The 27,986-nt window shown below is 32.9% G+C and overlaps 1 protein-coding gene across 1 annotated transcript in view; it reads left to right on the top strand.

The window, feature by feature from the left end:
- The window catches only part of pkhd1l1.2 (PKHD1 like 1, tandem duplicate 2), a 79,715-nt gene that overhangs the window by 14,176 nt on the left and 37,553 nt on the right, over positions 1–27,986 (top strand). The window contains exons 8-21 of the mRNA XM_030147007.1: positions 210–419; positions 1,963–2,092; positions 4,634–4,875; positions 7,009–7,145; positions 8,735–9,764; positions 12,362–12,553; positions 14,384–14,535; positions 14,648–14,807; positions 16,225–16,396; positions 17,672–17,760; positions 18,818–18,981; positions 22,333–22,462; positions 26,630–26,748; positions 26,866–26,995. Coding sequence (XP_030002867.1) covers positions 210–419; positions 1,963–2,092; positions 4,634–4,875; positions 7,009–7,145; positions 8,735–9,764; positions 12,362–12,553; positions 14,384–14,535; positions 14,648–14,807; positions 16,225–16,396; positions 17,672–17,760; positions 18,818–18,981; positions 22,333–22,462; positions 26,630–26,748; positions 26,866–26,995 — 3,057 coding nt within the window. The remainder of the gene's footprint in view (positions 1–209; positions 420–1,962; positions 2,093–4,633; positions 4,876–7,008; positions 7,146–8,734; positions 9,765–12,361; positions 12,554–14,383; positions 14,536–14,647; positions 14,808–16,224; positions 16,397–17,671; positions 17,761–18,817; positions 18,982–22,332; positions 22,463–26,629; positions 26,749–26,865; positions 26,996–27,986) is intronic.

Genomic DNA, 27,986 nt, shown 5'->3' with positions numbered 1-27,986 from the left:
GATCTTATCACACCTGCATGGTCCGACTATCCCATTCCAAAAAAAAGTAGCATTCAAATACAGATATAAATAAGAGTATATAAATATCTAAAATCCAAACTTCCACATCTGAATCTGACATTTCAACAAGTTGCCAAACGTCGCAGATAAACCTCGCTGTGTAAGTGATCAACAGTGCCGCTAAATTAAACCCTGTTTGTCATGATCAGGAGGGAAGTTGGTGTTTGATGAGAAGAACATCGAGCTGCAGGCAGAGAACATCCTGATCACAGATGGCGGTGTGCTGGAGATCGGCACCGAGGAGAAGCCGTTCCAACACAAAGCCATCATTACTCTTCATGGAAACGCACGCTCAAAAGAACTTCCTGTTTATGGCACCAAGACGCTGGCTGTCAGAGAAGGACTCCTGGACCTGCATGGTACCAACACACACACTCAGTTTCCATTTAAATATATGAAGAAGAAATAAGTAACGCATATTATCGAAACCTTTTCCTTAGTATTTCTTGTATTATTCTACGACCAGAGTTGTAAAGATTTTCACCTTCTAAAGCTTTTACATCTTCTTCCCGAAGAACAAGCTGTAGTATTAGTTCCATTACTTTGCTTTTTTAACTAATATCATGTAACTTTCACCATTAGATTATACAGGTTTATTCAAAAAGAATGAACCAATTTCATGACGCATTGCTTCAGTTCTCAAACATAGTCATGGAATGAGTCAGTGAGCATTTGAAAGACGAATTTTCCACGTTTATGTTCTACTGCTACCCACTAACCTCGATGACCTTAACCCTTTCATGCATGAATTATGAGAACCTAATCAAGATTTTTTTCCTAAGTTTTTATTCCTATTTAGGCATGAAAAAAACTATGCGATTCAACTTTTTTTTTTTTTTTTATGAACCTATTTTTCATGGAGTTGCAAAAATTTCCACTCAGCTGGATATCATGCGTTTAATTTTTGAAGCAAAGAAACATGTATTTACTGACATACTGTGTGAAAACTATGAACATTTTTTTTTTTTTAAATGCTGCTAATCTGATGTTTTCTGATGTCACATTTGAACATACTCTAATTCTAGTTATTAATCACTTTATGGAGATAATACGCAAAAAAACAAGTTTTTGTTTAAAAAAAAAAAACCTGTTAAATACAGTCTAATAACAATAACAAGCAATTGATTTACACTAAAACATGTTAGTGCAGATGAGGTTTATCAAGAACGGTAACGTTACAGTAATGGTATGAATGTCAGTGTATGGGATGATCCACTGTGTTGGCTGATATGGAACTAAAACAATAAAATCCATGAATATACAAAAGAACAGCTTTGAATAACTATCCACTGTAGTGACCACTATGCAGGAAAGGGTTAAACATCGAATAACAACAGCGATTGACTCATTGGACCGTGATATGCAGATACGCATCTGATAGGAATTCTCTTATCAAATTGATGTTGTCTGTGCTGCAGGTGGTGGACACATTGAACACCTTTAAGACAGGAAATAAAAGTTGGTTGTGAGTAGAATACTTGTGACTTGGCTGGAGTTTTCTACTGCTTTTCCTTATTAAAATATTGCGTAATGAAATCAGTTCATTCTTTTTGAATAGCCCTGTAAAAGAAACCTAACCGACTCTTAAAAAATATTTAAAAGCCTTATATTTTTTGTGGTTGTTTATAACAGGCTTGATTTTTAACTGTTATCTAATGCTTATGATGTAACTGTAATGTAAAAGTTACCTTAAATGTCAAACAAATGTCAAACATCAGGTAGCAGAAAACTAAAGTCATGACCCAGATATGTCAAACCCCCCCTGATAACATGTCAAAAGTCATATCATTGTGAGCTGTTTGGGAGTAATTTGAGTTTAGTGTCCTGCAGGACTGTTATTCTTAGTGACACTTCACCTGGCCTCCTCAGGTGCATGTCATTGTTGACTCCCTGTGTCCGCAGGTATTCCAGTTCCCGTCCCCTGGACACACCTGGCCCAGACGGCAAACAGCGGCTCCGACACGCTGCATCTGAAGAAGTCGGTGACGTGGAAAACGGGGGATGAGATTGTCATAGCTTCCACCGGCCACAGGTACGTCTTCATTTTAGACACAAACTTGAGTTACGTCCAAATGTTATTTAAAAACCTCTGTGAAAATGAACCATCTCACACCCCTTCAGGCTCAAGTGTAAGCGGTTGTTTCATAACAGCGTCAGGTTGAAAACCCCCCAAGGAGGACGTCAGGATTATACCTGACATCAGCTAAATCCGATAAAGTTACCAAATCTGCAAAGTGGAAATAAATTTGAGCTGTGATTTGAGAAGGAACACACAGAAACACAAAAATATCAGGCCTTAGGGAGGGAGGTGAGAAAAATAACCACAATGGGGGAATATTTATGCAATTTATTCTGTATTTATAGTGATATATACTAAAATCCATGATTCTCTGACACTAGATCTATACTTGATTCTTATTTACATCTATATTCTATTTTAGCAGCTTTGAATACTTTTTAAAAAACTTTTGAAATCTTTTTTTGCTCCTTGCATGGCTACATTTTATATGGTATTTCTGTCTATATGAACTTAAGGCAAAAGGTGATTCAGAGGTGTTTTCATTTACAATAACTTGTTGCTATTTATAACTGGAGACACATATTTACAGCAAACAAGATTGATTGATTGATTGACTGATGTATTTATTTCGAATATGAATGTCAAAAAGAAGAAAATAAATAAACAAAACATCTAAACGTAAGACACAAGACATACAATATATATTCAAAAAGGAGTGAGGAGAAGTATAAAATATAAACTCCCACCCCTCCTCCTTAAATAATTAATAACAACGATAACCTTCCTCATCTAAACGTATCTATACTCTATTGCCTGATACTTACTGTAAAATAATTTTGTTTCTGGCTTTCTATCATTATGAACAAATATAATATAATTTACATGAACACATAATTCAATAACACATATATATACTGTATATGTACGTACATATACATACACATGCATATAAATGTTCACATTCTACTTGTGCATCTTTATAACACCCAGTGATACCCAACCCCTCCCTCATCCCCGTACCTCTTACATGGCATTATTCAAGAGGAATAGCATTGATTTCATGAAGCAAAAACTCCATTAACTAGAAAAGCACTCGGAGAGCGTAGACCTCCGCCAAGGCAGATCAGTGATACCCCCCCTCCCCAGTCACCACCAAAATTTAATCATTTATTCCTTGTGCCAGTATCAACATTTCCTGAAATTTTCATTCAAATCCATCCATTACTTTTTGAGTTATCTTGCACACAGACAGACAGACAGACAAACCAACATCGGCAAAAACATAACCTCCTTGGCGAAGGTAACGGCCTGATCACAATCAAGGTGCACAAGTATATTTGCATCAGTTATTAATCAGTATTGCAAAAAGATACCCCCAAAACCATTCCCAAAACGTTTCTTTGGCCATCTTATTACTAGATCTTGCAATCCTCCAAATTTGAAGCAAATCGGATAAAACTGATAAAATGGCGACCCAATGAGCATGAAAACGTGCACAATTTTATTGTTATAAGAGAACAAAATTTACATAATGTTTTGTAACACAATAAATAATTACTACTCACCTCCTGTGTCTTTTTTATTACAAAATACACACATCACATTACTTTTCATTTATTGATCATTTTTGTTGAACAGCTGTTTGATTATTAATTCTTATTTTCAGTATTAAGACAATCAACCATTTTGTTCTGAAAACCCTTCTTATACAGCCCTTTAATTGGAATAATAGAATGGGAACCTGTTATTTCAGTATTATTATGACTAAATATGCACAACTAGACAGATTTTGCTCTGCTCTCTGGCTGCAGAACATTTGGTAACAATGTGTCAAACGGATGTTTACGTCCAACCGCATGTTTTCAATGGTGCGTTGTTCACCAAAATTCCTGTAGTGTCCGTACACCAATATACTTCCATCAATAATATGGCGTATATGCCTTATAGATATATTGTTATAACTTGTTCACAAATGTTTATTTCCTCCTGTACCAGGAAGACTTAGTTACAGATCTAACAGAGATGCGACCATGTGGTAAGCCAGATTTCCATTCCAATCTTGTAGAGTCCGTACACCAAGTAGTGTCCGTACACCATATTCAAAATATGTGGGTCTGATTTTATTGTTTCTGTCAATATATGGAATTTTTCAGCATGCATGCTTTGGACACATCTATGCAGTAAACAATGCATGATTATCCTGAGTGCTGAAACATTTGTATATCTTTGTAGGCATTAAATATGGAGGCTATTAGGCCTGAGTGTCCGTACACCCAATAATTTCTGATTTGACAGGGGTACAAGCCTGTGAAAGTTTTAGTAGACACCATAATACAAAAATATTTTGGACTTTAAAAGAGAAATATCAGACAAATAAAATGGCCTGTCTGATTTTTTGATAGAGCATTATTATTTTTTATCTATCTGTGGACCCTTCCTGTTACCCTTGATTGTGATCAGGCCGTAATTATTTAATTTGATGTTTTACCAAGCAGCAGCTGGAGCTGTAATCTCCAGTATTATGTGTTTATAGTGTATTTTTTGACTTTGCAGACATAGTCAGAGAGAGAACGAGGTGAGGACGATCGCCTCAGTGTCCGCTGACGGCATGACCCTGACCCTGACCACACCGCTGAACTACACTCACCTGGGGGTGTCCGTCACACTGCATGACGGGACGGTGTTCGAAGGCCGAGCCGAGGTGGGACTGCTGACCCGGAACGTCGTAGTACGAGGATCTCAACATCTAGAATGGAACGATAAGATTGAAGCCTGTGAAGATGGTTTCAACACAGGTACGTCATCTACACTGAACAAAAATATAAACGCACCACTTTTGTTTTTGCTCCCATTTTTCATGAGCTGAACTCAAAGATCTAAAACTTTTTCTATGTACACAAAAGGCCTATTTCTCTCAAATATTGTTCATAAATTTGTCTAAATCTGTGTTAGTGAGCACTTCTCCTTTGTCCTTTGCTGAGATAATCCATCCACCTCACAGGTGTGGCATATCCAGATGCTGATTAGACAGCAGGATTATTGCACAGGTGTGACTTAGGCTGGCCACAGTAAAAGGCCACTCTAAAATGTGCACTTTTACTGTATTGGGTGGTCCAGGGGGGTCAGAAAACCAGTCAGTATTTGGTGTGACCACCATTTTCCTCGCACAGTCTTCTTCATGAATTCTCTGAAACAGCTTTGGAGATGGCTTATGGTAGAGAAATGAACATTCAATTCACAGGCAAAAGCTCTGGTGGAGATTCCTGAAGTCAGCATGCCGATTGCATATTCCCTCAAAACTTGTGACATCTGTGGCATTGTGCTGTGTGATAAAACTGCACATTTTGGAGTGGCCTTTTATTGTGGCCAGCCTAAGGCACACCTGTGCAAAAATCATGCTGTCTAATCAGCATCTTGATATGCCACACCTGTGAGGTGGATGGATTATCTCAGCAAAGAAGAAGTGTTCACTAACACAAATTTAGACAGATTTGTGAACAATATTTGAGAGAAATAAACCTTGTGTGTACACAGAAAAAGTTTTAGATCTTTCAGTTCAGCTCATGAAAAATGGGAGCAAAAACAAAAGTCGTGCATTTATATTTTTGTTCAGTGTAAATATTTTTAGTGTCTTCACTGACCAACGTAAATCGTGTGTCGATGAGGTTTGAGGTGATAAAATTGTACGTCAGGTTTATCTTTAGTGTATTTAACTGTAGCTATGATTAAAAAAGCTAAACCTGAGCATTATCTACAACTTTATGTCATTCAAAATTTTGCAATAAGTTGCCCCATTTTTGCTGCTGTATGACTTTTTTGCAATATACTTTGTTATAATTTCATTTCATATATACATTGTGAATTTGATTATTTAATTTAAAGTAGTTTAAGTCAGATATTAAGTAGTTTTGGTTGGGGGTTGAGGCCAAATACTGTAGTTTCCTATGACTGAAATACATCAGTGGTAAAAGTTGTTTATCTATCATAAACTATTGCATGTCTTAGTAAATGTCTTGAAAGATTTTTTTGTTCAAGTCTTTGTATTTTATTTGAAAAAATTGTAATGCATATCAAATAAATAAAAAGTACAATTAACATGCCTGCGTTAAAACAACTTGGTAGAAACAGAGAAGAGTATGTTACTATAAGCCAAGATTGTCCAACATATGGCCTGTGGGCCCAAACTGGTCCACCAAGGGGTCCAATTGGGACCGTGGGGTGAATATGTGAAATGCAAAAATTACACTGAAGAAATTAACAATCAAGAATGTTAAAATCATTGTAGTTCAGGGGCCACATACAGACTAATTCTATCTAATGTGTGTCAGACCAGTAAAATAAAAACATAATAACCTATAAATAATAACTGTAATGACAAATGTAAAAAAAAAAAAAAAGTAAAATTACATGAAATTTTTTTACATTTACAAATTTTCCTTTCACAAAAAATGTGATCAACCTGAACAAATATGAACAACGTAAAATGTCTTATGAGAAGTAAGTGTAATTTTAACAGGATTATGCCTTTTTGCTAAATGTTTGTGTCTTTGTAAATCCATTGTGAGGTTTAAGTTGTAATGCACATGTGTAGATGAGAAGCTGAGGTATGATAGTGTTAAAATTGTACTTATTTTTCTTAAGAAATTTGAGGTTTGTGGTTGTTCATGTTTTTCACATTTTTCAAAAGGGTAGTTTATTATATATGTAAACAATCTCATAATGTAATTTTACTTTTTTCACTGTTATTATTTTACTGGCCTGACTCACTTTAGATCATATTGGGGTGTGTGTCTCCTGAACTAAAAGGAGTTTGCCACCACTGCTGTTCGCTGTATGTTGATTTATCTACTTTTGTTCCTATATTGTGCCTTTTAACTTACGCTTACAGTGCACCCAATATTAACATGCATCTGTTGTGTTACCTTTAGGTGAATTTGTAACACAGACCTGTTTCCAAGGACGTTTCGGAGAGGACGTCTTCAGCGACCAGTTTGGAGCCTGCATCATGATGCATGCTCCCAGGCCGAATGAGAATCTTGCTAAAGCCAGAATCGAACATGTCGAGGTGAAATACAAGCTCTGAACTTACACTTCCTCACATTTCAGAGGCAAATGTTGGACTTTTTACTCCACTACACTTATCTGATACAGTTTTGGTCTCTCTCCTGTTCAGTTAACCCTATAACACCAAACGTATCATATTTGATACATGAGTTTTGAAGCCCTCTACATGATCAGTGTAATATTTTTTGTCCTGAAAAACCTGATGTATACAATTAGATACATGCAATACATGGATAATCCACCAGGGGGGAGGAATTCCTTCACCACAGGCCTTTCCAGTGACACTACAAGACTGTCATTAACCCTTTCATTCGTGAATTATGAGAACCTTAACCAAGATTTTTTTCTTGAGTGATTTTATTCCTCTTTAGGCATTAAAAAAAAATGGGACTGAAATTTTTTTATGAAGCTATTTTCCATGGAGTTGCAAAAATGAAAAAAAATAATGCAAAAATGAAGAAAAAAAAAAAAAGCTGGACACCATGCAGTTAATTTTTGAAGCAAAGAAACATGTATTTACAGACATACTGTGTGAAAACAATGAAATAAAAACATTTTAATGCTGCTAATCTAATGTTTTGCCACATTTTAACATACTCTGATACTAGTCATTACTCACTTCATGGAGATAAAATGCAAAAAAAAACCAGCACATTTTTGTTGTTAATTACAGTCTAATAACAATAACAAACAATTGATTTACACTCAGATCAGGTTTATCAAGAACAGCAAAATCACAGTAATGTCGTCAGTTGCAGTGTATGGGATGATGCATGAGCGTCCAATATGTTGGCTGATATGGAACTAAAACAACAAAATCCATGAATCTACAAGAGAACAGCTGTCCACTGTAGTGTCCACTATGCATGAAAGGGTTAATGAGGAAGGAGGCAGAACTTTGACCATTTTGAAAAGGAATGACCAATTTCTTAGACATATTTGTGCTATATTATGTTTTTGTTTGTTCAAAAATAATAATATTTGAGCATGGAGGCCCAATGTATCAAATATGATACAAAACTGAAACTCATACATGGAAATTGATATTTGAAAAAAAAAAAAATGGGGGGTTGTTCAGAAAGACCAATAGTTTCAAAGTTTCAAAGAAATGGAATTTTCTGTCAATGATTTAATGGTTCAGGCTTTACAGGGTTAAGACTACGTATCTCTATGTGATTTTAGATATTTGGATTATCTTTTATAAACACATCCAATATAACAAAACTCAACCAGTTCTGTTTTTGATGATAAATTGACTTGTCAGAGATACATGACTCAAAGGTTATGATGAGGATAAAATTTGAAGATTGTTTAGAATATGATGTATTGTTGTTGTATAGAATAGTTGAAATGAACTCAACCTCAAACCCGTGTAGACATAAAAAGTAACAAACACATTAATTAATGCAAAAGTCAAATGAATCTAAAACCATATGTAATAAAACACTGATAGGGAACCATTTACTGCATGACTTTTTATTTATTATACCCTAATTACACCCCAAACAAAAGAGTAAATAGACAGTATGGGAAATGACAGTTGTCTGTAAATATGATACTAATCTTGTATCTTTCTGCTGTGTTTTGCAGATCTTCCATGCAGGTCAGGCGTTCAGGCTGGGGCGTTATCCCATCCACTGGCATCTAATGGGAGATGTCCAATACATGTCATATGTGAGGGGCTGTGCCATCCATCAGACCTTCAACAGGGCTGTAACCATCCACAACACCCACAACCTCCTGGTGGAGCGCAACGTCATCTACAACATCATGGGTGGAGCCTTCTTCATCGAGGACGGCATCGAGACGGGAAACATCGTGCAGTACAACCTGGCTGTCTTCGTCAAACAGAGCACTAGCCTGCTGAACGACGACGTCACCCCTGCTGCCTACTGGGTCACCAATCCCAACAACATCATCCGCCACAACGCCGCTGCAGGAGGCACCCACTTTGGCTTCTGGTACCGCATGCATGACCACCCCGATGGCCCATCCTTCGACAGAAACATCTGTCAGAAGAAGGTTCCCCTCGGGGAGTTTTCCAATAACACCGTTCACTCCCAGGGCTGGTTCGGCCTCTGGATCTTCCAGGAGTATTTCCCCATGAGAGGCGGCGGCTGCAACTCTAGGACCCCCGAGCCGGCTGTCTTCCATTCCCTCACCACCTGGAACTGCGAGAAGGGTGCAGAGTGGGTCGATGTGGGCGCTATACAGTTTAAGAACTTCGTCATGGTCAACAACGAAAAAGCTGGCATTGAGGCGAAGCGCATTATCAGATCAACTGTGAGTGGTTTTGGAGAGGAGGGAGGGGCCACGGTAACTAACTGCACCATCGTGGGCCACGTCGACGAGCTCGGTCTGGGAGAGGACTACTGCACTCATGTAGGTGTCATCGCGCCGTTCGACGACGGCATGAGCGTCACCGGCACCAAGTTCATGAACTTCGACCGCAGCTCCTGTGCAGCCATCGGCGTCACCAAGATCGACGGGACGTGTTCAGTCCTTTGCGGCGGATGGGAAGTCAGGTTTAGTGGTATCGAGTACTTCAACGTGACCAACAGGGGCCGCTTCAGGTGGGAACATGAGGTGCAGCTGGTGGACACTGACGGCACCCTCACAGGTACTTAGACTTTAAAGACTTTCTAAAGCAGGGGGGTCAAACATGGTACCAAAACCAGCCCACCAAAGTGCAAAAATTACACTGAAGATATTAAGAGTCGAGCACTGCAAAAAAGGGTGTCCAAAAACAAGATAATAACATTAAATCTGAGAAAGAATTTACTCAAAACAAGGGAAATATCTGTGCATGTAGCAAGATAATTTCACTGGACCAGATTTGTTGAATTAAGATAATTAAATCTAGAAATAAGCATGTCTACAGATGTATGAACACTTAAAATAAGAAAATAACTCTTAAAACTAGAAAAGCACTCGGAGAGCACAGACCTCCGTCAAGGCAGATCAGTGCCCCCACCACCACCCCCACCACCCTCCCGATCACCACCAAAATTTAATCATTTTTTTGTTGTGCCAGTATCAGCATTTCCTGAAATTTTCATCCAAATCCATCCATAACTTTTTGAGTTATCTTGCACACGGACAGACAGACAAACCAACACCGGCAAAAACATAACCTCCTTGGCGGAGGTAACAAAATAAATGATCTAAGATTTCTAAATCTAAGTTGTTTTTTTTTTAATCTTGGGGCCACATATAGCCCAATGCAATCTCGAGAAAAACAATAGCATAATAGCCTAATAATAGTAATAATAATAATAATAATAATAATAATAATGGATTAGATTTATATAGTGCTTTTTTGGACACTCAAAGCACTTTATATTAAAGACTCTCTAAAGCAGGGGGGTCAAACATGCGGCCCGTGGGCCAAAACCAGCCCACCAAAGTGCAAAAATTACACTGAAGATATTAACAGTCGAGCACTGCAAAAAAGGGTATCCAAAAACAAGATAAAAACACTAAATGTGAGGAAAAATTTACTCAAAACAAGGGAATATCTGTCCATGCAGCAAGATAATTTCACTGGACCAGATTTGTTGAATTTAGATCATTAAATCTAGAAATAAGCATGTCTACAGATGTAAGAACACTTAAAATAAGAAAATAACTCTTAAAACAACATAAATGATCTAAGACTTCTAAATCTAAGTTTTGTTTTGTTTTTTTAATCTTGGGGCCACATACAGCCGAATGCGATCTCAAGAAAAACAATAGCATAATAGCCTAATAATAATAATAATAATAATAATAATAATAATAATAATAATAATAATAATAATAATAATAATAATGGATTAGATTTATATAGTGCTTTTTTGGACACTCAAAGCACTTTATATTAAAGACTCTCTAAAGCATGGGGGTCAAACATGCGGCCTGTGGGTCAAAACCAGCCCACCAAAGTGCAAAAATTACACTGAAGATATTAACAGTCGATCACTGCAAAAAAGGGTATCCAAAAACAAGATAAAAACCCTAAATGTGAGGAAAAATTTACTCAAAACAAGGGAATATCTGTCCATGCAGCAAGATAATTTCACTGGACCAGATTTGTTGAAATAAGATCATTAAATCTAGAAATAAGCATGTCTACAGATGTAAGAACACTTAAAATAAGAAAATAACTTTTAAAACAACATAAATGATCTAAGACTTCTAAATCTAAGTTTTTTTTAATCTTGGGGCCACATATAGCCCAATGTGATCTTAAGAAAAACAATAGCATAATAGCCTATAAATAATTACAACTCCAAAGTTTCTTCCTGGTTTAATGTGAAAAAAGTAAAATTACATTATGATACATTTACAACCTAGCCTTTACAATAAAGTGTGAAATGTCTTATAAAAAATAAGTGCATTTTTAACAATATTCTGCCTGTTACTAAATGTTTTGTGCTTTTGTAGATTCACTGTTACCTGTAAATTGTTTTAATAATAAGCTGAGGTATATAACATTGTTGAAATTGCACTTATTTTATTATTTTCAGGTTGTACATGGTTGTTCAGGTTATTCACATTTTGATTATATAATTTTGTTTTTTTTTTCACACTAAAACAAAAGAATTCAGAGTTGTCATTATTTCTCAGTTTTTGTGCTAGTATTTTACTGGCCCAGCCCACTTGAAATCAGATTGGCCTGTGAACTAAAATGAGTTTAAAAACCCTCTATCTCTGAAATCTAAAAAATCCTAATTACTCTTTTAGGTGTTAAAATGTCTTTAATATGTTCTTGACTGATTCTTTTCTTGAAACTGCTTACACCTGCAAGAAATCAGTCAGATTAGGAACTATTAATGTGAATTTACAAAACATTTTAGCATCAGTCGCTGAAACAGAAAAGATAGTTAAGTCAAGTTTTATTTAGTTCTGAAATGCTGGATTTTACTGGATTTTAATTAAAAGTGTACAGAGATTTATAGAACAAATAACTCACCTATACATTAACAATCGTAGGAATAACAGTCAGAGGTGAAGCCAGTTCATATGTTTTTAGAGACTCTAATCCACAAAAGTTTTATTACATTGAAGTCACACTCATTTTTTTTTTTCATTTTATTTTGTGTATTGTTGCAGAACTTAAATACATTTGTGGGGCTGTAAATGTAGTCAGATGTCACTCCACAGCCACAGATTAACGGTTCTTTTTTCTGTGCTCTCATTTGGACTCTGCATTACTCATATTTACTTGTTTTCTAGGGAATGTCGACCACAAAGTCGTGGCAATGAGCAGTTTGTTGGACCCTGCGCACTGTTCCCAGAGCGACATTTGGAGCTCAGGTTTCCCTGCCGCTGTATGTGACGAAACTGTCAGCTTCCATCGCCTGGCGTTCAATAATCCATCACCTTCATCTCTGGCGGGGAAGGATGTCATTTTAACCAATGAACATGGTATTAACACACACAGTCACACAGACAGAAGATGTGAAGGGACCCCTGCTGGTGATTAGAGGGAATTACAATGTACATCTGTTTAGAAAAAAAAACAAACACTGAAGTGGAAGCAACAAATATTTCACTATTAATTATTTATTTCTAGATCTACATATATATGTAAATTAAAAAATGTATGAAAACATTAATATGTAACAAAGTAAAATTATGAAGTAAAATATAAGCAGAAATGCAGGTTTTAGCGCAAATAATCAAAACCTATAAAAGTGCAATTAATCAGTTCATAAAATTATTGAAAATAAAAGTATGTTTTGATAAATAACAGTGGTTTATATAATCATACAAATTCTTTTTTCCTTTTTTCAAAGAAATTTATTGATTTCACAACAAATGCCACAAATATTTCTTTTAACGCCTGATTTTTCTTCCTGAGTCAAAGAAACCAAGAAATATTTTCTCATTTTTTATTTAGGATGAGAATACAACAAATATATCTGATTTCTACAGGTTGAATAGAAGTGTTATAATGATAAAAAAAGTCAATGTTGAGGAAAATTTAGTAAAAAATCTGAAGCATTTTGTAAGTATAGATGACATTAGCTGCTTTTCCATTGGACATCTGAGCAAAACTTTAACGATATTTACTAAATGTCGAAAAAACAGAAGTGGGTAAGGTGGGTTTTTCCATTAAATCACAAATGTGATGATTTGTTTATTTATTATCGCGAGATGACACGAGATGTCATTCCATAAACATGGCAATGAATGTAAATATTGTTTTTATTTACAGATATATTCATTATTATTTTATATTATCCCTCTATCCCGTACTAAATTAAAAAATGATTCAGTTTCCTGTTGTGTCCACACATACCACACCATGTTTCTTTTAAAACTCTCCTTCTTTGCTTGTTGTAATGTCTGTCAACATCCAATTTTTTTATTCAGGTGACTAATGTTTAAGTATTTCACAACAAATGCCACAAAATATTTCTTTGAAGTTAACAGCTGATTTTTCTTCCTGAGTCAAGGAAATCAAGAAATACTTTTGTGTGGTTAAAAAAAGTTTTATTTAGGATGAGAATACAACAATTATATCTGATTTCTACAGGTTGAATATAAGTGTTATAATGATAAAAAAAAGTCAATGTTGAGGAAAATTTAGTAAAAAATCTGAAGCATTTTGTAAGTATAGGTGACACTAGCTGCTTTTGCATTGGACATCTGAGCAAAACTTTACCGATATTTACTAAATGTTGAAAAAACAGAAGTGCGTAAGGTGGGTTTTTCCATTGAACCACAAATGCGATGATTTGTTTATTTTTTTATCGTGAGATGACACGAGAAGTCATTCCATAAACATGGCAATGAATGTGAATATTGTTTTTATTTACCGATATATTCATTATTATTATTATATATTACCCCTCTATCTCGTACTAAATTAAAAAAAATGATTTAGTTTCACATACTGCACCATGTTTCCCTTAAACCTCTTCTTTAATCGCTTGTTGTAGCGTCCGTTAACATCCATTTTTTTATTCACCTGACTGTAGTTGCATAAATAGGTCTTTCCATTGCAGTTTTGTGTGATATACCAGTTGCGCTACGCTTGAAAAACCACCACTTGCCAGCACAAAGATTTTTCATCAGGCGACATTGTTGTTTTTCCATTAGGTAAATTTTTATGTGCAAGTTATATTTGTGCAATTTGAGGGTCCACTTTCCTCTTAAATTTACCGTACTGTTCATATGAAATGTATAAAATAATATGTTGTATGATAAATGACTTTCCTGTGTTGAAGTGCTGTTAAATGTGTGTGACAGGCAGCTCTGTGGTTCCATACGTGAAGAAGAGGATGACTCATAAACTGGGCTGGATGGCTTTACTGCCCTCACGTAAAACCTACAACTGGTACTTCGACGACATGGACCACATCACGAACATCTCCTACACCTCCAAGTTCTACGGGTTTGCGGTACGGTATCAAATCTGACACTAGGACGACGGATGTGGTTTTAATCTGACACCGGCTCAGTGCTTATTTTTACACTGTTTTGTTGTTTTTTGTTTTTTTTTTTTCTACACAGTCGGATGAGTTTGTGATCATCAACCACAACTTCACGCAGAGTCCAGACAGGTTTCAGATAGTCGATAATAGAAACGGGTCAGCGGGGCCTCTGAGCTTCAGCAACAACAGCAACGGTGACTGGTACTTCGACGACAGCTCCAACAACCTCTACTACATCGGTTAGACCCACATCTGATATTTTAGTCTAACATGAGAGTCTGTTTTCACACAGTTTAGTGTCAGTTCAGGGTCTTTATGTGTGTGTGTGACTGTAGTTTCAAAGTGTTTTCATGTTCAATTCACTGATTAAAATATAAAAAATGTAACTGTAGAAATTCACATTAGATTTATTTATTTTCTTCCACTGTCGTTTTGGATCCTCTTTTTTGTCATAAGTCTGTGAATTAAACAACAGCCTCAGGCATTAGATCATGATTTATAGAATAGTTTTAGAAAGTAGTTCAACAGTAAGCAGTCCTGTTCACTCCCAGCAATACAGACTTTATAGTTGGGATACTTTTACATATTCTTTGTTTCTTTCTTTCTTTCTTTCTTTCTTTCTTTCTTTTTTGTTTTTTCTTTCTTTTCTCTCTCATTTTCTTTCTTTTTCTCTCTTTTTCTTTTTTCTTTTTTCTTTTTTCTCTCTTATTTTCTTTCTTTTTTCTTTCTTTTTCTCTCTTTCTTGCTTTCTTGCTTTCTTTTTCTTTTTTGTTTTTTCTTTCTTTTTTCTCTCTTATTTTCTTTCTTTCTTTTTTCTTTCTTTTTCTCTCTTTCTTACTTTCTTGCTTTCTTTCTTTTTTGTTTTTTCTTTTTTCTCTCTTATTTTTTTCTTTTTCTTTCTTTCTTTTTTCTTTCTTTTTTGTTTTTTCTCTCTTTTTCTTTCTTTCCTTCTTTCTATCTTTTTCTTTGTTTACTGTTTTTTCTCTTTTTTCTTTCTTTTTGTTTTTTCTTTCTTTTTTCTTTCTTTTTTCTTTCTGTTTTTCATTCTCTCTTTTTTCTTTGTTTTTTTCTCTTTTTCTTTCTTTTGTTTTTGTTTTTTTCTTGTTTCTTTCTTTTGTTTTTCTTTTTTCTCTTTTTTTCTTTCTTTTTCTTTTCTCTTTTTCTCTTTTTTCTTTTTTCTGTCTCTCTTTTTCTTTCTTTCTTTCTTTCTTTCTTTCTTTCTTTCTTTCTTTCTTTCTTTCTATTTAATATTAGTCATATTTGTATTTTTCCAGGTGTTCAGAGGCTAACCATGAACTGTTAGAGTTAAAAATGTGGTGTTAAAGAATCAAATATTATTAAAAAAAAATAAAAACCTCAGATAAAAGGCTTTTCATGTTGTGCAAAGCCATTTCATTATTGTAGACAATGGAGTATTATCATTGGGATAACATGTGTTTCATTGTTAATTATTTACTTTTCCTGCCAGAAATTACATTTTCTCTGCTAGTTGTAGTTTTTGTTCATTATTCTACATCCGTTGTGTGTATTGTCTTTTACATGAATACGTGGAATCCCTTTAAGGTGTTCGAATTGTGCTTTGATGAGCCCATACTTCTACAGAATCAAACACATTCATGAACTTCATCACTAACTGGGATGGTTCTGTTTCTGCAGTTTCTGGGAAGACGAGCCAGCGCAGGCGTCGTAACAGTGTCGATCGCTCCACAAAAGACGTTGCAGTGAACTTCCGGGTCTATCGATGCTTCTTCCCCAACTGTATCCCACCACCCCCACCGCCTCCAGCCACACTCGCCCCCATACCCACTAACCGCCCGGACAACTTCATGTATGTTTACGCCTCCTGCAGCATCTCATACAGTTCATTTCACTCTTTAGCAGAAACTTTAACATGACTTTTTTTCACCAACAAAATAAACTTTTGCAACGTGAACATATTTTAATTTTAACCCCCTACAGACCTGATATATATCCTGATATTTGTGTCGTATCATGTTTTTGTGAGTCTCTTTAAATATCCATTACAGTGGAAGCTGTGAGTGAACAAACACAAAATGCTGAAATGCTTTTGGGATGACTTTTTATGTTTTATTGCAGATTTTAAGGGAATATTTATTGGCAGTATGTTCATTCTCATCAATCTAAGATGAGTTTAACCCTTTCATGCACAGTGGTCACTACAGTGGACATCTATTCTACAGCTGTTCTCTTGTATATTCGTGGATTTTGTTGTTTTTTTTTTGTTGTTGTTGTTGTTTTTTTTTTACACATATCTTTATTAAAGTTTTAAGACACAACATATCTTTTCTGACATGAACTGGTAACATTATGTAGATCTCTCCTGAGGATAAACCCCCAGGATCACAAGCCTTCCCCACAGTTTTCACACAATTTATCAGTAAATACATGTTTCTGTGCGTCAAAAATTAAATGTGTGGTGTCCAGCTGAGTGGATATTTTTGCAACTTCATGAAAAATAGGTTCATAAGAATTTTTTTGTCATTATTACTTTTTTTAATGTATTTTTAGATTTTTTTCAAATTATTTTTATTTTTTTTATTTTTATTTTTTTGTTATTTTTCAGAAGAAAATTTTATATCACTTTTTTTTTTTTCATGCCTAAAGAGGAATAAAAACACTCAGGAAAAAATTTTGATTAAGATTCTCATAATTCATGCATGAAAGGGTTAATTAATTAAGAGGTTTTAGAGGTTACAGTGAGCTGGTTGTAAATGATGATATATTTTCAGGAGCTTTTATTACTGACAAAGATTCAAAGTTTAGAGTTTATTGTGACAGACTTCTTTGAACTTTTCATAAATGATAAACTATCTGTAAATGAGGCAGAAAGTGAGACAGAGGGTAAACTATGAAGTTAGCAGAATATACTGACTTATATATTTATACTGCATACACAATGATGCTGTAAATACTTAATGTTAAATATATAAATTGCATCTTAGCCAAACTTACTTGCAAATTTTACTGTCTAGTTTATTTCAGTGGATGTGAAATCTGAAAGTTTTTTTTTTTTTTTTTTCTTTTTAAGTCAAAACAAATAATAGAAGTATCTCATGTTGTTTTGTTTTATTACTTTTTCTAGCTGGTGGTCGAATGCTTCTTTCTGGAAAAACTCTGCTGAAAATAACTTCAGTGTACCACAAGAGGGCGCTGATGTTGTCATCCCATCAGGTAAAGAAAGGATGAAATAGGAAAAAAAAAAAAAAAAGACACTACAGGGGAAATGTTATATCACACATTTTAATGTTAACTATTTTCTGTACAATATGAAAAATACATATAGATGGTAGAACAAAAGTTGATTATAGTTACATAAATATTTATATAAATACCAAATTTCTTATTTTTCTCTTCATATTTTTCATTTTCACTCACGTGGTTTTTCTACCTGTCTTTTCTCTCTGTGACTGCTTGTTGTAGGTTGCTGTTAACTACAAAATTTCCCCATGGTGGGATAAATAAAGTCTTATCTTATCTTATCTTATCTTATCTTATCTTATCTTATCTTATCTTATCTTATCTTATCTTTAATATGATTATCCTGTAATTAATAAATATTACAGTTATACATAGAGGTGGGAATTACACGTATTGTTTCCTCAAGTAGAATTACAGGTACTTGATGGATAATTCAATGTATTTACTCAAGTAAAAGTCAAAAAGTACAGGTTCTACAGGTAAAGTGTATTAGCTAATTGAAATTAACTGAACATTACATCATATTAATATAATGTGAAGACGATTAAACAATTTTAACTTCAGACAAGTTAAATCCAATATACGTAGATACTTATTACTCCAAACCTATTAAGTAATTAACATTAACTCTAATATGCTCATCGTTTTTGACTGTGAGGAGCAGAACTGGAGACACTATAACTTTTTTTTTTTTTAAGTCTAATTCCTCTATTTTGTTTTGTGTTGTCACCTTTCTAGTGTTTTTTGACTAATGGATACACTTACAGAACTTGGTGTTGGGAATATATACAATGATTCAAAATAAAGATAATCAGAAATTCCTATAAAACCCATTAAAACTAAAGTATCAAACCTGTTTTGGAAGATAGATACAAGTACAGGCACTTGAAAACGGATAAAGTGCAGTGATAAAATATTTGTACTTTACACCTATTTGATAATTATAATAACAGAAAATGCACTTTACAGAACTCCAGATCAGACATCCTGGCTGTACAAACTAAACCTTCATGTTTCTGTTAACACACAGGCATGTGGGTGGTTCTGGACACTGACACCCCCCCGCTCAACAAGCTGACGGTGGTCGGCGTTCTCGAGATCTCCGACAGCGGGAACAACACGTCCTCCAGACAGGCTCGGTCTACGCATCATTACAGAACCGTGGTCCTGGACGCCGTCTACATCTCCATCCAGGTCTGTGGGATTCAAACGGTTCAGAAATATAAGTATCCATGACCGCCTGCTTATGTCATGACAGTCAGGTGATTTGAGATTCTGAGGTGCTTTGATTTAAATAATAAATAAAATAATACATTTAAGCTAAAATAGATGTTTATTAAATTACTTTCTGTTAATTTTCTAATTATAATAATGCTATTGCTGACTCTGTTCTTAGCTTAAATACTAATATTAACCCTTTCATGCATAATGGTCACTCCAGTAGACAGGTATTCTCCATCTGTTCTCTTATATATTCATGGGTTTTGTTGTTTTAGTTCCATATCAGCCAACACAGTGTTCACTTGTGCATCATCACATACACTGACATTCATACCATTACTGTAACTTTGCTGTTCTTGATAAGGCAAATTTATTCATATAGTACAATTCATACACGTGCTTTACAAAAATGATAAAGAGACAGGTTAAAAACACACAATTACATTTAAAACATAATCAATAAACATAAACAATAATCAGCTAAAATAAAATAAAAGAGTGTAGATAGAACACATACAGTTGTTATACGGGGTGACACAAAAAAACGGGAACTTTTTAACAATCCAATAAAACCAAGAGTGATGGAAGAAAAATATTTTATTCATATTAACTGAAACCTTAAAACATGCCATTTAAGACACAATGATGGAATTTTCATTTTTTTAAAAATTACTTCCTGTAGATGGCGTCCTCCTGTACGAATGCATTCTTGAAATCTGCTGTTGAAATTCCTCATTGACCGCTGCAACATCTCAGCTGGAATACTGTGAATTTCATCCTGAATTCTCTGTTTTAACTCATCCAGAGTTCTTGGTCGAGTCGTGTACACTTTACTCTTCAGATAGCCCCACAAGAAAAAAATCACAAACGGACAAATCTGGCGATCTAGGGGGCCAGGGAACGTTACCGAATCTTGAGATCACACAGTTACCGAACAATTCTCGCACAGCCGCCAGTGGTTACTAAAATGGGGGTGTGTTTACTTGCTCAAGGTCACTGTCTCGCAGTGCTGCCACTTGCTCATGTCTGCCAATACGCACTTCAAAAATTCCTGATTTTTTGGGTCACTCTATATAAACCTGATCTGCAGTAACATGTTGAGTGTATATCAATTGCTAGTTTTTATTAGACTTTAATCAAACGTTTTCTTAAACAAAAAGTTTTTTTTTTTTTTTTTTTGCATATTATCTCCATGAAGTGAGTAATAACTAGTATTAGAGTATGATCAAATGTGAGCAAACATTAGATCACAGGTGTCAAACATGTGGTCTGGGGGCCAAATTCGGCCAGCTAAAGGGTCCAATCCGGCCTGTAGGATGAATTACACTGAAGATATTAACAATTAATGGTGTAAAAATCATTTTAATTCAGGTTCCACATGCAGACTAGTTAGATCTCAATTGGGTCAAATCAGTAAAATATTATCATAATAACCTATAAATAATGAAAACTTCAGATTTTATCTTTGTTTTAGTGGAAAAAAAGTAAAATTACATGAAAATGTTTACATTAATAAACTATCCTTTTACAAAAATGTGAATAACCTGAACTGTTGTCAGAGAAATAAATGCAATTTTACCAATATTCTGCCTGTTAATAAATGTTTTGTGTATTTGTAATTGTAATGTAAGTTGTAATGTACATATATAAATGATAAACTGAGGCAGAATCTTGTTAAAATTGCATTTGTTTTTCTTAAGACATTTCAAGTTGTTCATGTTATTCAAATTTTTTAGGAAAAGCTGTAGATGTAAACATTATCACAATGTCATTTTACTTTTTTCACTATTATTATTTTACTGGGCCGGCCCACTGGAGATCATATTGGGGTGAATGCGGCCCCTGAACTAAAATGAGTTTGACACCCCTGCATTAGATTAACTGCAACAAAAACAATTTTTTTCATAGTTTTCACACAGTTTACCACTTTCTGTTATTGCCTTTTAAATACATGTTTATTTGCTTCAAAAATTAAACGCATGGTGTCCAGCTGAGCGGACATTTTTGTAACTCCATAAAAAATATGTTCATTAAAAAAATTTCAATCACATTGTTTTTTTCATGGCTAAAGGGGAATAAAAACACTCAGGAAAAAAAACGTGACTAAGGTTCTCATAATTCATGCATCAAAGGGTTAAGATAAATTAGATGTTTATTATATTACTTTCTGTTAATTTTCAAATTACAGTAATGCTATCGCTGACTCTGTTCTTAGCTTTGTAGAAGCCAGTAATGTAATAATGACGTAATAAATTTGCAATTTTTAAAAATGTAATAGGCCAATAACGTAATAAGTGGCCAATAACGTAATAAAAGTCCTGAACCGATAACGTAATATCTTTGGGTTATTACGTCATTGGCCTGGTAAAAAAAAAAAAAAAAATTCTTAACAAGTTATTACATTATTGGCCAAAAATTATTACATTATCGGTTCAGGACTTTTATTATGCTGTTGGCCTATTACATTTTAAAAATGGCAAATTTATTAGGTTATGGGTCGTTATTACGTTATTGGCTTCTACAAGCTTAAATACTAATATTAAAACCAAGATCAACATTTTATTGTTCTTATTGTTTATTGTCATATAAAAACAGCCCAACACAAAGAATTCATATCAAAAGCCGATGTAGAAAAACTTATTCACAACTTTAATTTTTTTAGTCAAAGTACAGAAGGTGTTTCTTGGTAGGACTCCCCTAAAAAAATCTTCAATTTATTCTCCCATATTTAGGACTTTAATTCATGAAAAAATGTAAGGCTGTGTATCACTTGATTTGTATTTGATGATTTGTAATGTGGATTACATTTGTATTGTTTTTACTTTAGTTTATTATTTCAGTTATATTGTATTTTTTAATTTTTTTTAATTTTTTTTTTTTGTGTATTGTTCATTTTCGGGGGAGGTATTCATATAAGCCTTCTTTTTGGCTTCTAACCTCTCCTGCACAATTTTGTTACTTGTTTGAATGTTGTTGTTTTTTCTATTGCTGTTTTATTTTGTGCAAATAAATAAATAAATAAATAAATATTTCATAATTACCACTGTAATATGTAATAATTTATCACTAAAAGCATGAAAATGTATGACAGGTTGCATTCAGACTGTTTATTGTAAGTGAATAAGTAGTGTAAGTTAAATAATATTAATATTGATACTGATATTACTGTTAATATGATACAGATAATTGACTGATAGTGCAGATGGTGAAGTGGTGCAGGTTGTAAACGGTGCAATAGCCCACAGCAGACATGATGATCATATTAAGAAGGAAACCATCACATCCCACACAGTGAAGTGATGTTGAGTTGTGCTGCTGTTTCAGGGCGGCAGACTGATCGCAGGATGGGACGATGAACCGTTCAGAGGTGAGCTTCACATCAAACTGAGAGGAAACCACTTCACCCCAGACTGGCCTCTGCCCAACGGACCCAACCAGGGATCCAAAGTCCTGGGTAAGAACACTTAACACAGTGATCCCAACCTTTTTTAGCTCGTGACCCTATTTTAACATCACAAATTTCTGACCTCAGACATTCAAAACAGAGACATTTTTTTGGCTAAAATGAATTTGTTTTTGATCATGTAATAGTTTGCTATACTATGTTGTAAATAAATGTTAATTTTAAACAACATTTAGACTAGATAATGTAAATTTTTATTAGTAAGTTTTGATTTTTTATTTATTTTTTTTAATTATTAGAAATTTCAGGCAACACCAGATATTCAAAACAGAGACATTTTTTTTTGGCTAAAATTAGTTGCGAATAAATGTTAATTTTAGACAACATTTAGACTAAATTATGTAAAAAATTTTTAGAAGTTTTAGTTTTTAAACTTTTTCTTTCATAAATTATTAGAAATTTCAGGCGATCCCAGACATTCAAAACAGAGACATTTTTTGGGCTAAAATTAGTTGTAAATAAATGTTAATTTTAGACAACATTTAGACTAGATAATGTAAATTTTTATTAGTAAGTTTTAATTTTATTTATTTAATTTATTTATTTTTTTTAATTATTAGAAATTTCAGGCGACCCCAGACATTCAAAGCAGAGACATTTTTTTGGGCTAAAATTAGTTTGTTTTTGATCGTGTAATAGTTTGCTATAATATGTTGCAAATAAACGTTAATTTTAAGCAACATTTAGGCTATATAATGTAAATTGTTATTAGTAAGTTTTAATTTTTTATTTATTTTTTTTAATTATTAGAAATTTCAGGCAACACCAGATATTCAAAACAGAGACATTTTTTTTTGGCTAAAATTAGTTGCGAATAAATGTTAATTTTAGACAACATTTAGACTAAATCATGTAAAAATTTTTTAGAAGTTTTAGTTTTTAAACTTTTTCTTTCATAAATTATTAGAAATTTCAGGCGATCCCAGACATTCAAAACAGAGACATTTTTTGGGCTAAAATTAGTTGTAAATAAATGTTAATTTTAGACAACATTTAGACTAGATAATGTAAATTTTTATTAGTAAGTTTTAATTTTATTTATTAATTTATTTATTTTTTTAATTATTAGAAATTTCAGGCGACCCCAGACATTCAAAGCAGAGACATTTTTTTTGGGCTAAAATTAGTTTGTTTTTGATCGTGTAATAGTTTGCTATAATATGTTGCAAATAAACGTTAATTTTAAGCAACATTTAGGCTATATAATGTAAATTGTTATTAGTAAGTTTTAATTTTTTATTTATTTTTTTTAATTATTAGAAATTTCAGGCAACACCAGATATTCAAAACAGAGACATTTTTTTTTGGCTAAAATTAGTTGCGAATAAATGTTAATTTTAGACAACATTTAGACTAAATCATGTAAAAAATTTTTAGAAGTTTTAGTTTTTAAACTTTTTCTTTCATAAATTATTAGAAATTTCAGGCGATCCCAGACATTCAAAACAGAGACATTTTTTGGGCTAAAATTAGTTGTAAATAAATGTTAATTTTAGACAACATTTAGACTAGATAATGTAAATTTTTATTAGTAAGTTTTAATTTTATTTATTTATTTATTTGTTTTTTTTAATTATTAGAAATTTCAGGCGACCCCAGACATTCAAAGCAGAGATATTTTTTTGGGCTAAAATTAGTTTGTTTTTGATCGTGTAATAGTTTGCTATAATATGTTGCAAATAAACGTTAATTTTAAGCAACATTTAGGCTATATAATGTAAATTGTTATTAGTAAGTTTTAATTTTTTATTTATTTTTTTTAATTATTAGAAATTTCAGGCAACACCAGATATTCAAAACAGAGACATTTTTTTGGGCTAAAATTAGTTGCGAATAAATGTTAATTTTAGACAACATTTAGACTAAATTATGTAAAAAATTTTTAGAAGTTTTAGTTTTTAAACTTTTTCTTTCATAAATTATTAGAAATTTCAGGCGATCCCAGACATTCAAAACAGAGACATTTTTTGGGCTAAAATTAGTTGTAAATAAATGTTAATTTTAGACAACATTTAGACTAGATAATGTAAATTTTTATTAGTAAGTTTTAATTTTATTTATTAATTTATTTATTTTTTTAATTATTAGAAATTTCAGGCGACCCCAGACATTCAAAGCAGAGACATTTTTTTGGGCTAAAATTAGTTTGTTTTTGATCGTGTAATAGTTTGCTATAATATGTTGCAAATAAACGTTAATTTTAAGCAACATTTAGGCTATATAATGTAAATTGTTATTAGTAAGTTTTAATTTTTTTATCAATTACTAGAAATTTCAGGTGACCCCATTTGAATTCCAGGTGACCCCACATGGGATCCTGACCCTCAGGTTGAAAAACACTGACTTAACATTTCATGACAATCAGATCTTTTACAATATAGAGCAATATTTAATCCTTAAAGACCTCCAACAGTTTTGTCTGATTTATTATCATTTATCATAATATTATCCTCAACATGTTGCATTTTCCAGTAAAAATCTTTTATTTTCCTATATTTAATTTAGAGATCATGTAGATGCTCATAAAAACTCAAAATACAGTAAAATATATCTAATATGTATAATACATATTACCTGAACATTAAAATTATTGTCTATAACCACTGTCATTTGTCAAACTATAATGCTTTTACTGGTGAATCAGTATTATAGAGGATGATGGTGTTTCCATATCCACTACCGAGCCTGAGTTTTACCTGAATTATGTACTTGTATTGATAGGAGCAGTAGTTCAGCAGTTATTAAACATTTTAGATCAGGACGTGTTTATGGTCAGTGGCTGTCTAGATCTTTAAGGTTTAATAAATGCATTATTATAATGAAACAAAGCCAATATTTAGTGTAATATTTTGTAAGAACATTTTTACACATTATATTTACTACAAAATATGGGACATGAACTGTATTTATTCTGAGATAATAATAATGTAATAATTTGATACAATATATAAAAACCAACCATTAGAATTGAATAAATTTAATCTAAATCGGATTTTTATTGAATTACATTGTATTAAAGTGTATTCTGTAAATTTTCTGATTACAACAATGCTATTGCTGACTCTGTTCTTAGCCTAAATATTCATATTAATATGAGAACTGTAACAAGATCAGCTTTTTATTGTTTTTATTGTCATACAAAAACAGCCAAATACAATGATTTCATATCAAAAGCCAATGTAAAAAAAACCCTCCTTCACAGTTTCAGTCTTTTGGTAGGACTCCTCTAAAATACCTCCAGTTTATTCTCCCATATTTCATAATAACCACTAAAATATGCAATAATTTGTTACGATAAGCATGAATACATCACATATTGCATTCAGACAGTTTATTGTAACTGAATGCAGATGTTGTTACTTAATGAGGCAAAAATGTGCTATATTTTATTGTGTTATTACCTAATGCAGTTTTTTTAATATTGTATTGTGGATAAACTGTACAATTTACCAAATTAACTGACTCACTGACAATATGTATTATTATTAAATTAATCTTTTTAGTGATTCATCACTTATTTATGCACTTTATGTCCCTTGCACTCATCTTGTATATTTGTCCATAGCACTTACATTTGCATATATTATACCAATTGTACATGTGTAAATATTGTTTAATCAATCAGTTAATGAATCAATCAATTTATTAAAACATTTTTTACAAACAGTGAAATCGACAATTCATTTACAAGATAAATTTTGTAAAAGGACACCCCAGAAGCAGTCCTCAGCTTATAAATGGGGGCCCTTTGACATGTGATGAGAGACACAGTTTACATTATAATCTTTAATAAATTCAAATGTTCTAAATAACTACAAACATATTTTAAAAATATTTACCCATCTATCATTTCCTTTTCCAATATTCCAATATTCTCAGATAATGTAATAGTCAGACATGGGGCTGTATCCACATAAATAGTTTGATTTGTATATCAGGGCTCAGGTGTATTTTTGAAGTAGCTCTGTTTGTTTATGTTTCCTTTTTTTTTTTTTTTTTTTTTTTTGTTAATACTGTATTTTCTGTATTTCCTACATTTGCTGTTATTGCATGTACACTAAACTGCATTGCATTAGCTTGTACTTGTACATGTGTAATGACAATAAATTGAATGTGAATCTTGGATTATGACTCATAACTCACTGTTTTTTGTAACAGGTGTGTTCGGGTCACTGGAGCTTTACGGGCAACCACACAGTGTTTATCACACCAAACTGGCTTCCACTGCACCTGCTGGATCCAACACACTGACCCTGGCAAAGGCTGTGGACTGGGAGGTCTGGGATTCATTCCACTACCTGATGTCTGACATTTGAACCGGAAATGTAACCAAGAACAAACATTCTGAGTCATCATTCATCTACTGCATCTGAACGGTACATGTTTTTGTGCAGGTTGGAAATGAAATCGGCATTTCCACCACCAGCTACAGCGCATGGGAGACGGAAAAACGGAAGATCACTGATGTGTCTTCAGATGGCCTCGTTCTGACTCTGGACCAGCCTTTGGCCTTCACACACATCGGTCAGTTTAACATCTGGTACACCACAGTTAAAAAACAAACAGAAAACAACCTGTGAAGCGTGTGTTTTTTGTGCTTTTTTACTTTATTTATAGAACTTTTCAACATTTATAGAACGTTTTAACATTTATAGAACGTTTCAACATTTATAGAACGTTTTAACATTCATAGAACGTTTCAACATTTATAGAACTTTTTAACATTTATAGAACGTTTCAACATTTATAGAACTTTTTAACATTTCTAGAACTTTTCAGCATTTATAGAACTTTTTAACATTTATAGAACTTTTCAACATTTATAGAACTTTTTAACATTTATAGAACTTTTCAATATTTATAGAACTTTTTAACATTCATAGAACTTTTCAACATTTATAGAACTTTTTAACATTTATAGAACTTTTTAACATTCATAGAACTTTTCAACATTTATAGAACTTTTTAACATTTATAGAACTTTTTAACATTCATAGAACTTTTCAACATTTATAGAAATTTTTAACATTTATAGAACTTTTTAACATTTATAGAACTTTTCAACATTTATAGAACGTTTTAACATTCATAGAACGTTTCAACATTTATAGAACTTTTTAACATTTATAGAATGTTTCAACATTTATAGAACTTTTTAACATTTCTAGAACTTTTCAGCATTTATAGAACTTTTTAACATTTATAGAACTTTTCAACATTTATAGAACTTTTTAACATTTATAGAACTTTTTAACATTCATAGAACTTTTCAACATTTATAGAACTTTTTAACATTTAAAGAACTTTTTAACATTTATAGAACTTTTCAACATTTCTAGAACTTTTTAACATTTCTAGAACTTTTTAACATTCATAGAACTTTTCAACATTTATACAACTTTTTAACATTCATAGAACTTTTTAAAATGTCTAGAACTTTTCAACATTTATAGAACTTTTTAACATTTATAGAACTTTTTAACATTTGTAGAACTTTTCAACATTTATAGAACTT

The sequence above is a fragment of the Sphaeramia orbicularis genome, chromosome 11 (assembly GCF_902148855.1).
Source record: "Sphaeramia orbicularis chromosome 11, fSphaOr1.1, whole genome shotgun sequence".
In the NCBI taxonomy this organism is placed as follows: domain Eukaryota; kingdom Metazoa; phylum Chordata; class Actinopteri; order Kurtiformes; family Apogonidae; genus Sphaeramia; species Sphaeramia orbicularis.
Note: the sequence above shows the minus strand (reverse complement) of the source record. Positions and strands in the feature narration are given on the sequence as shown.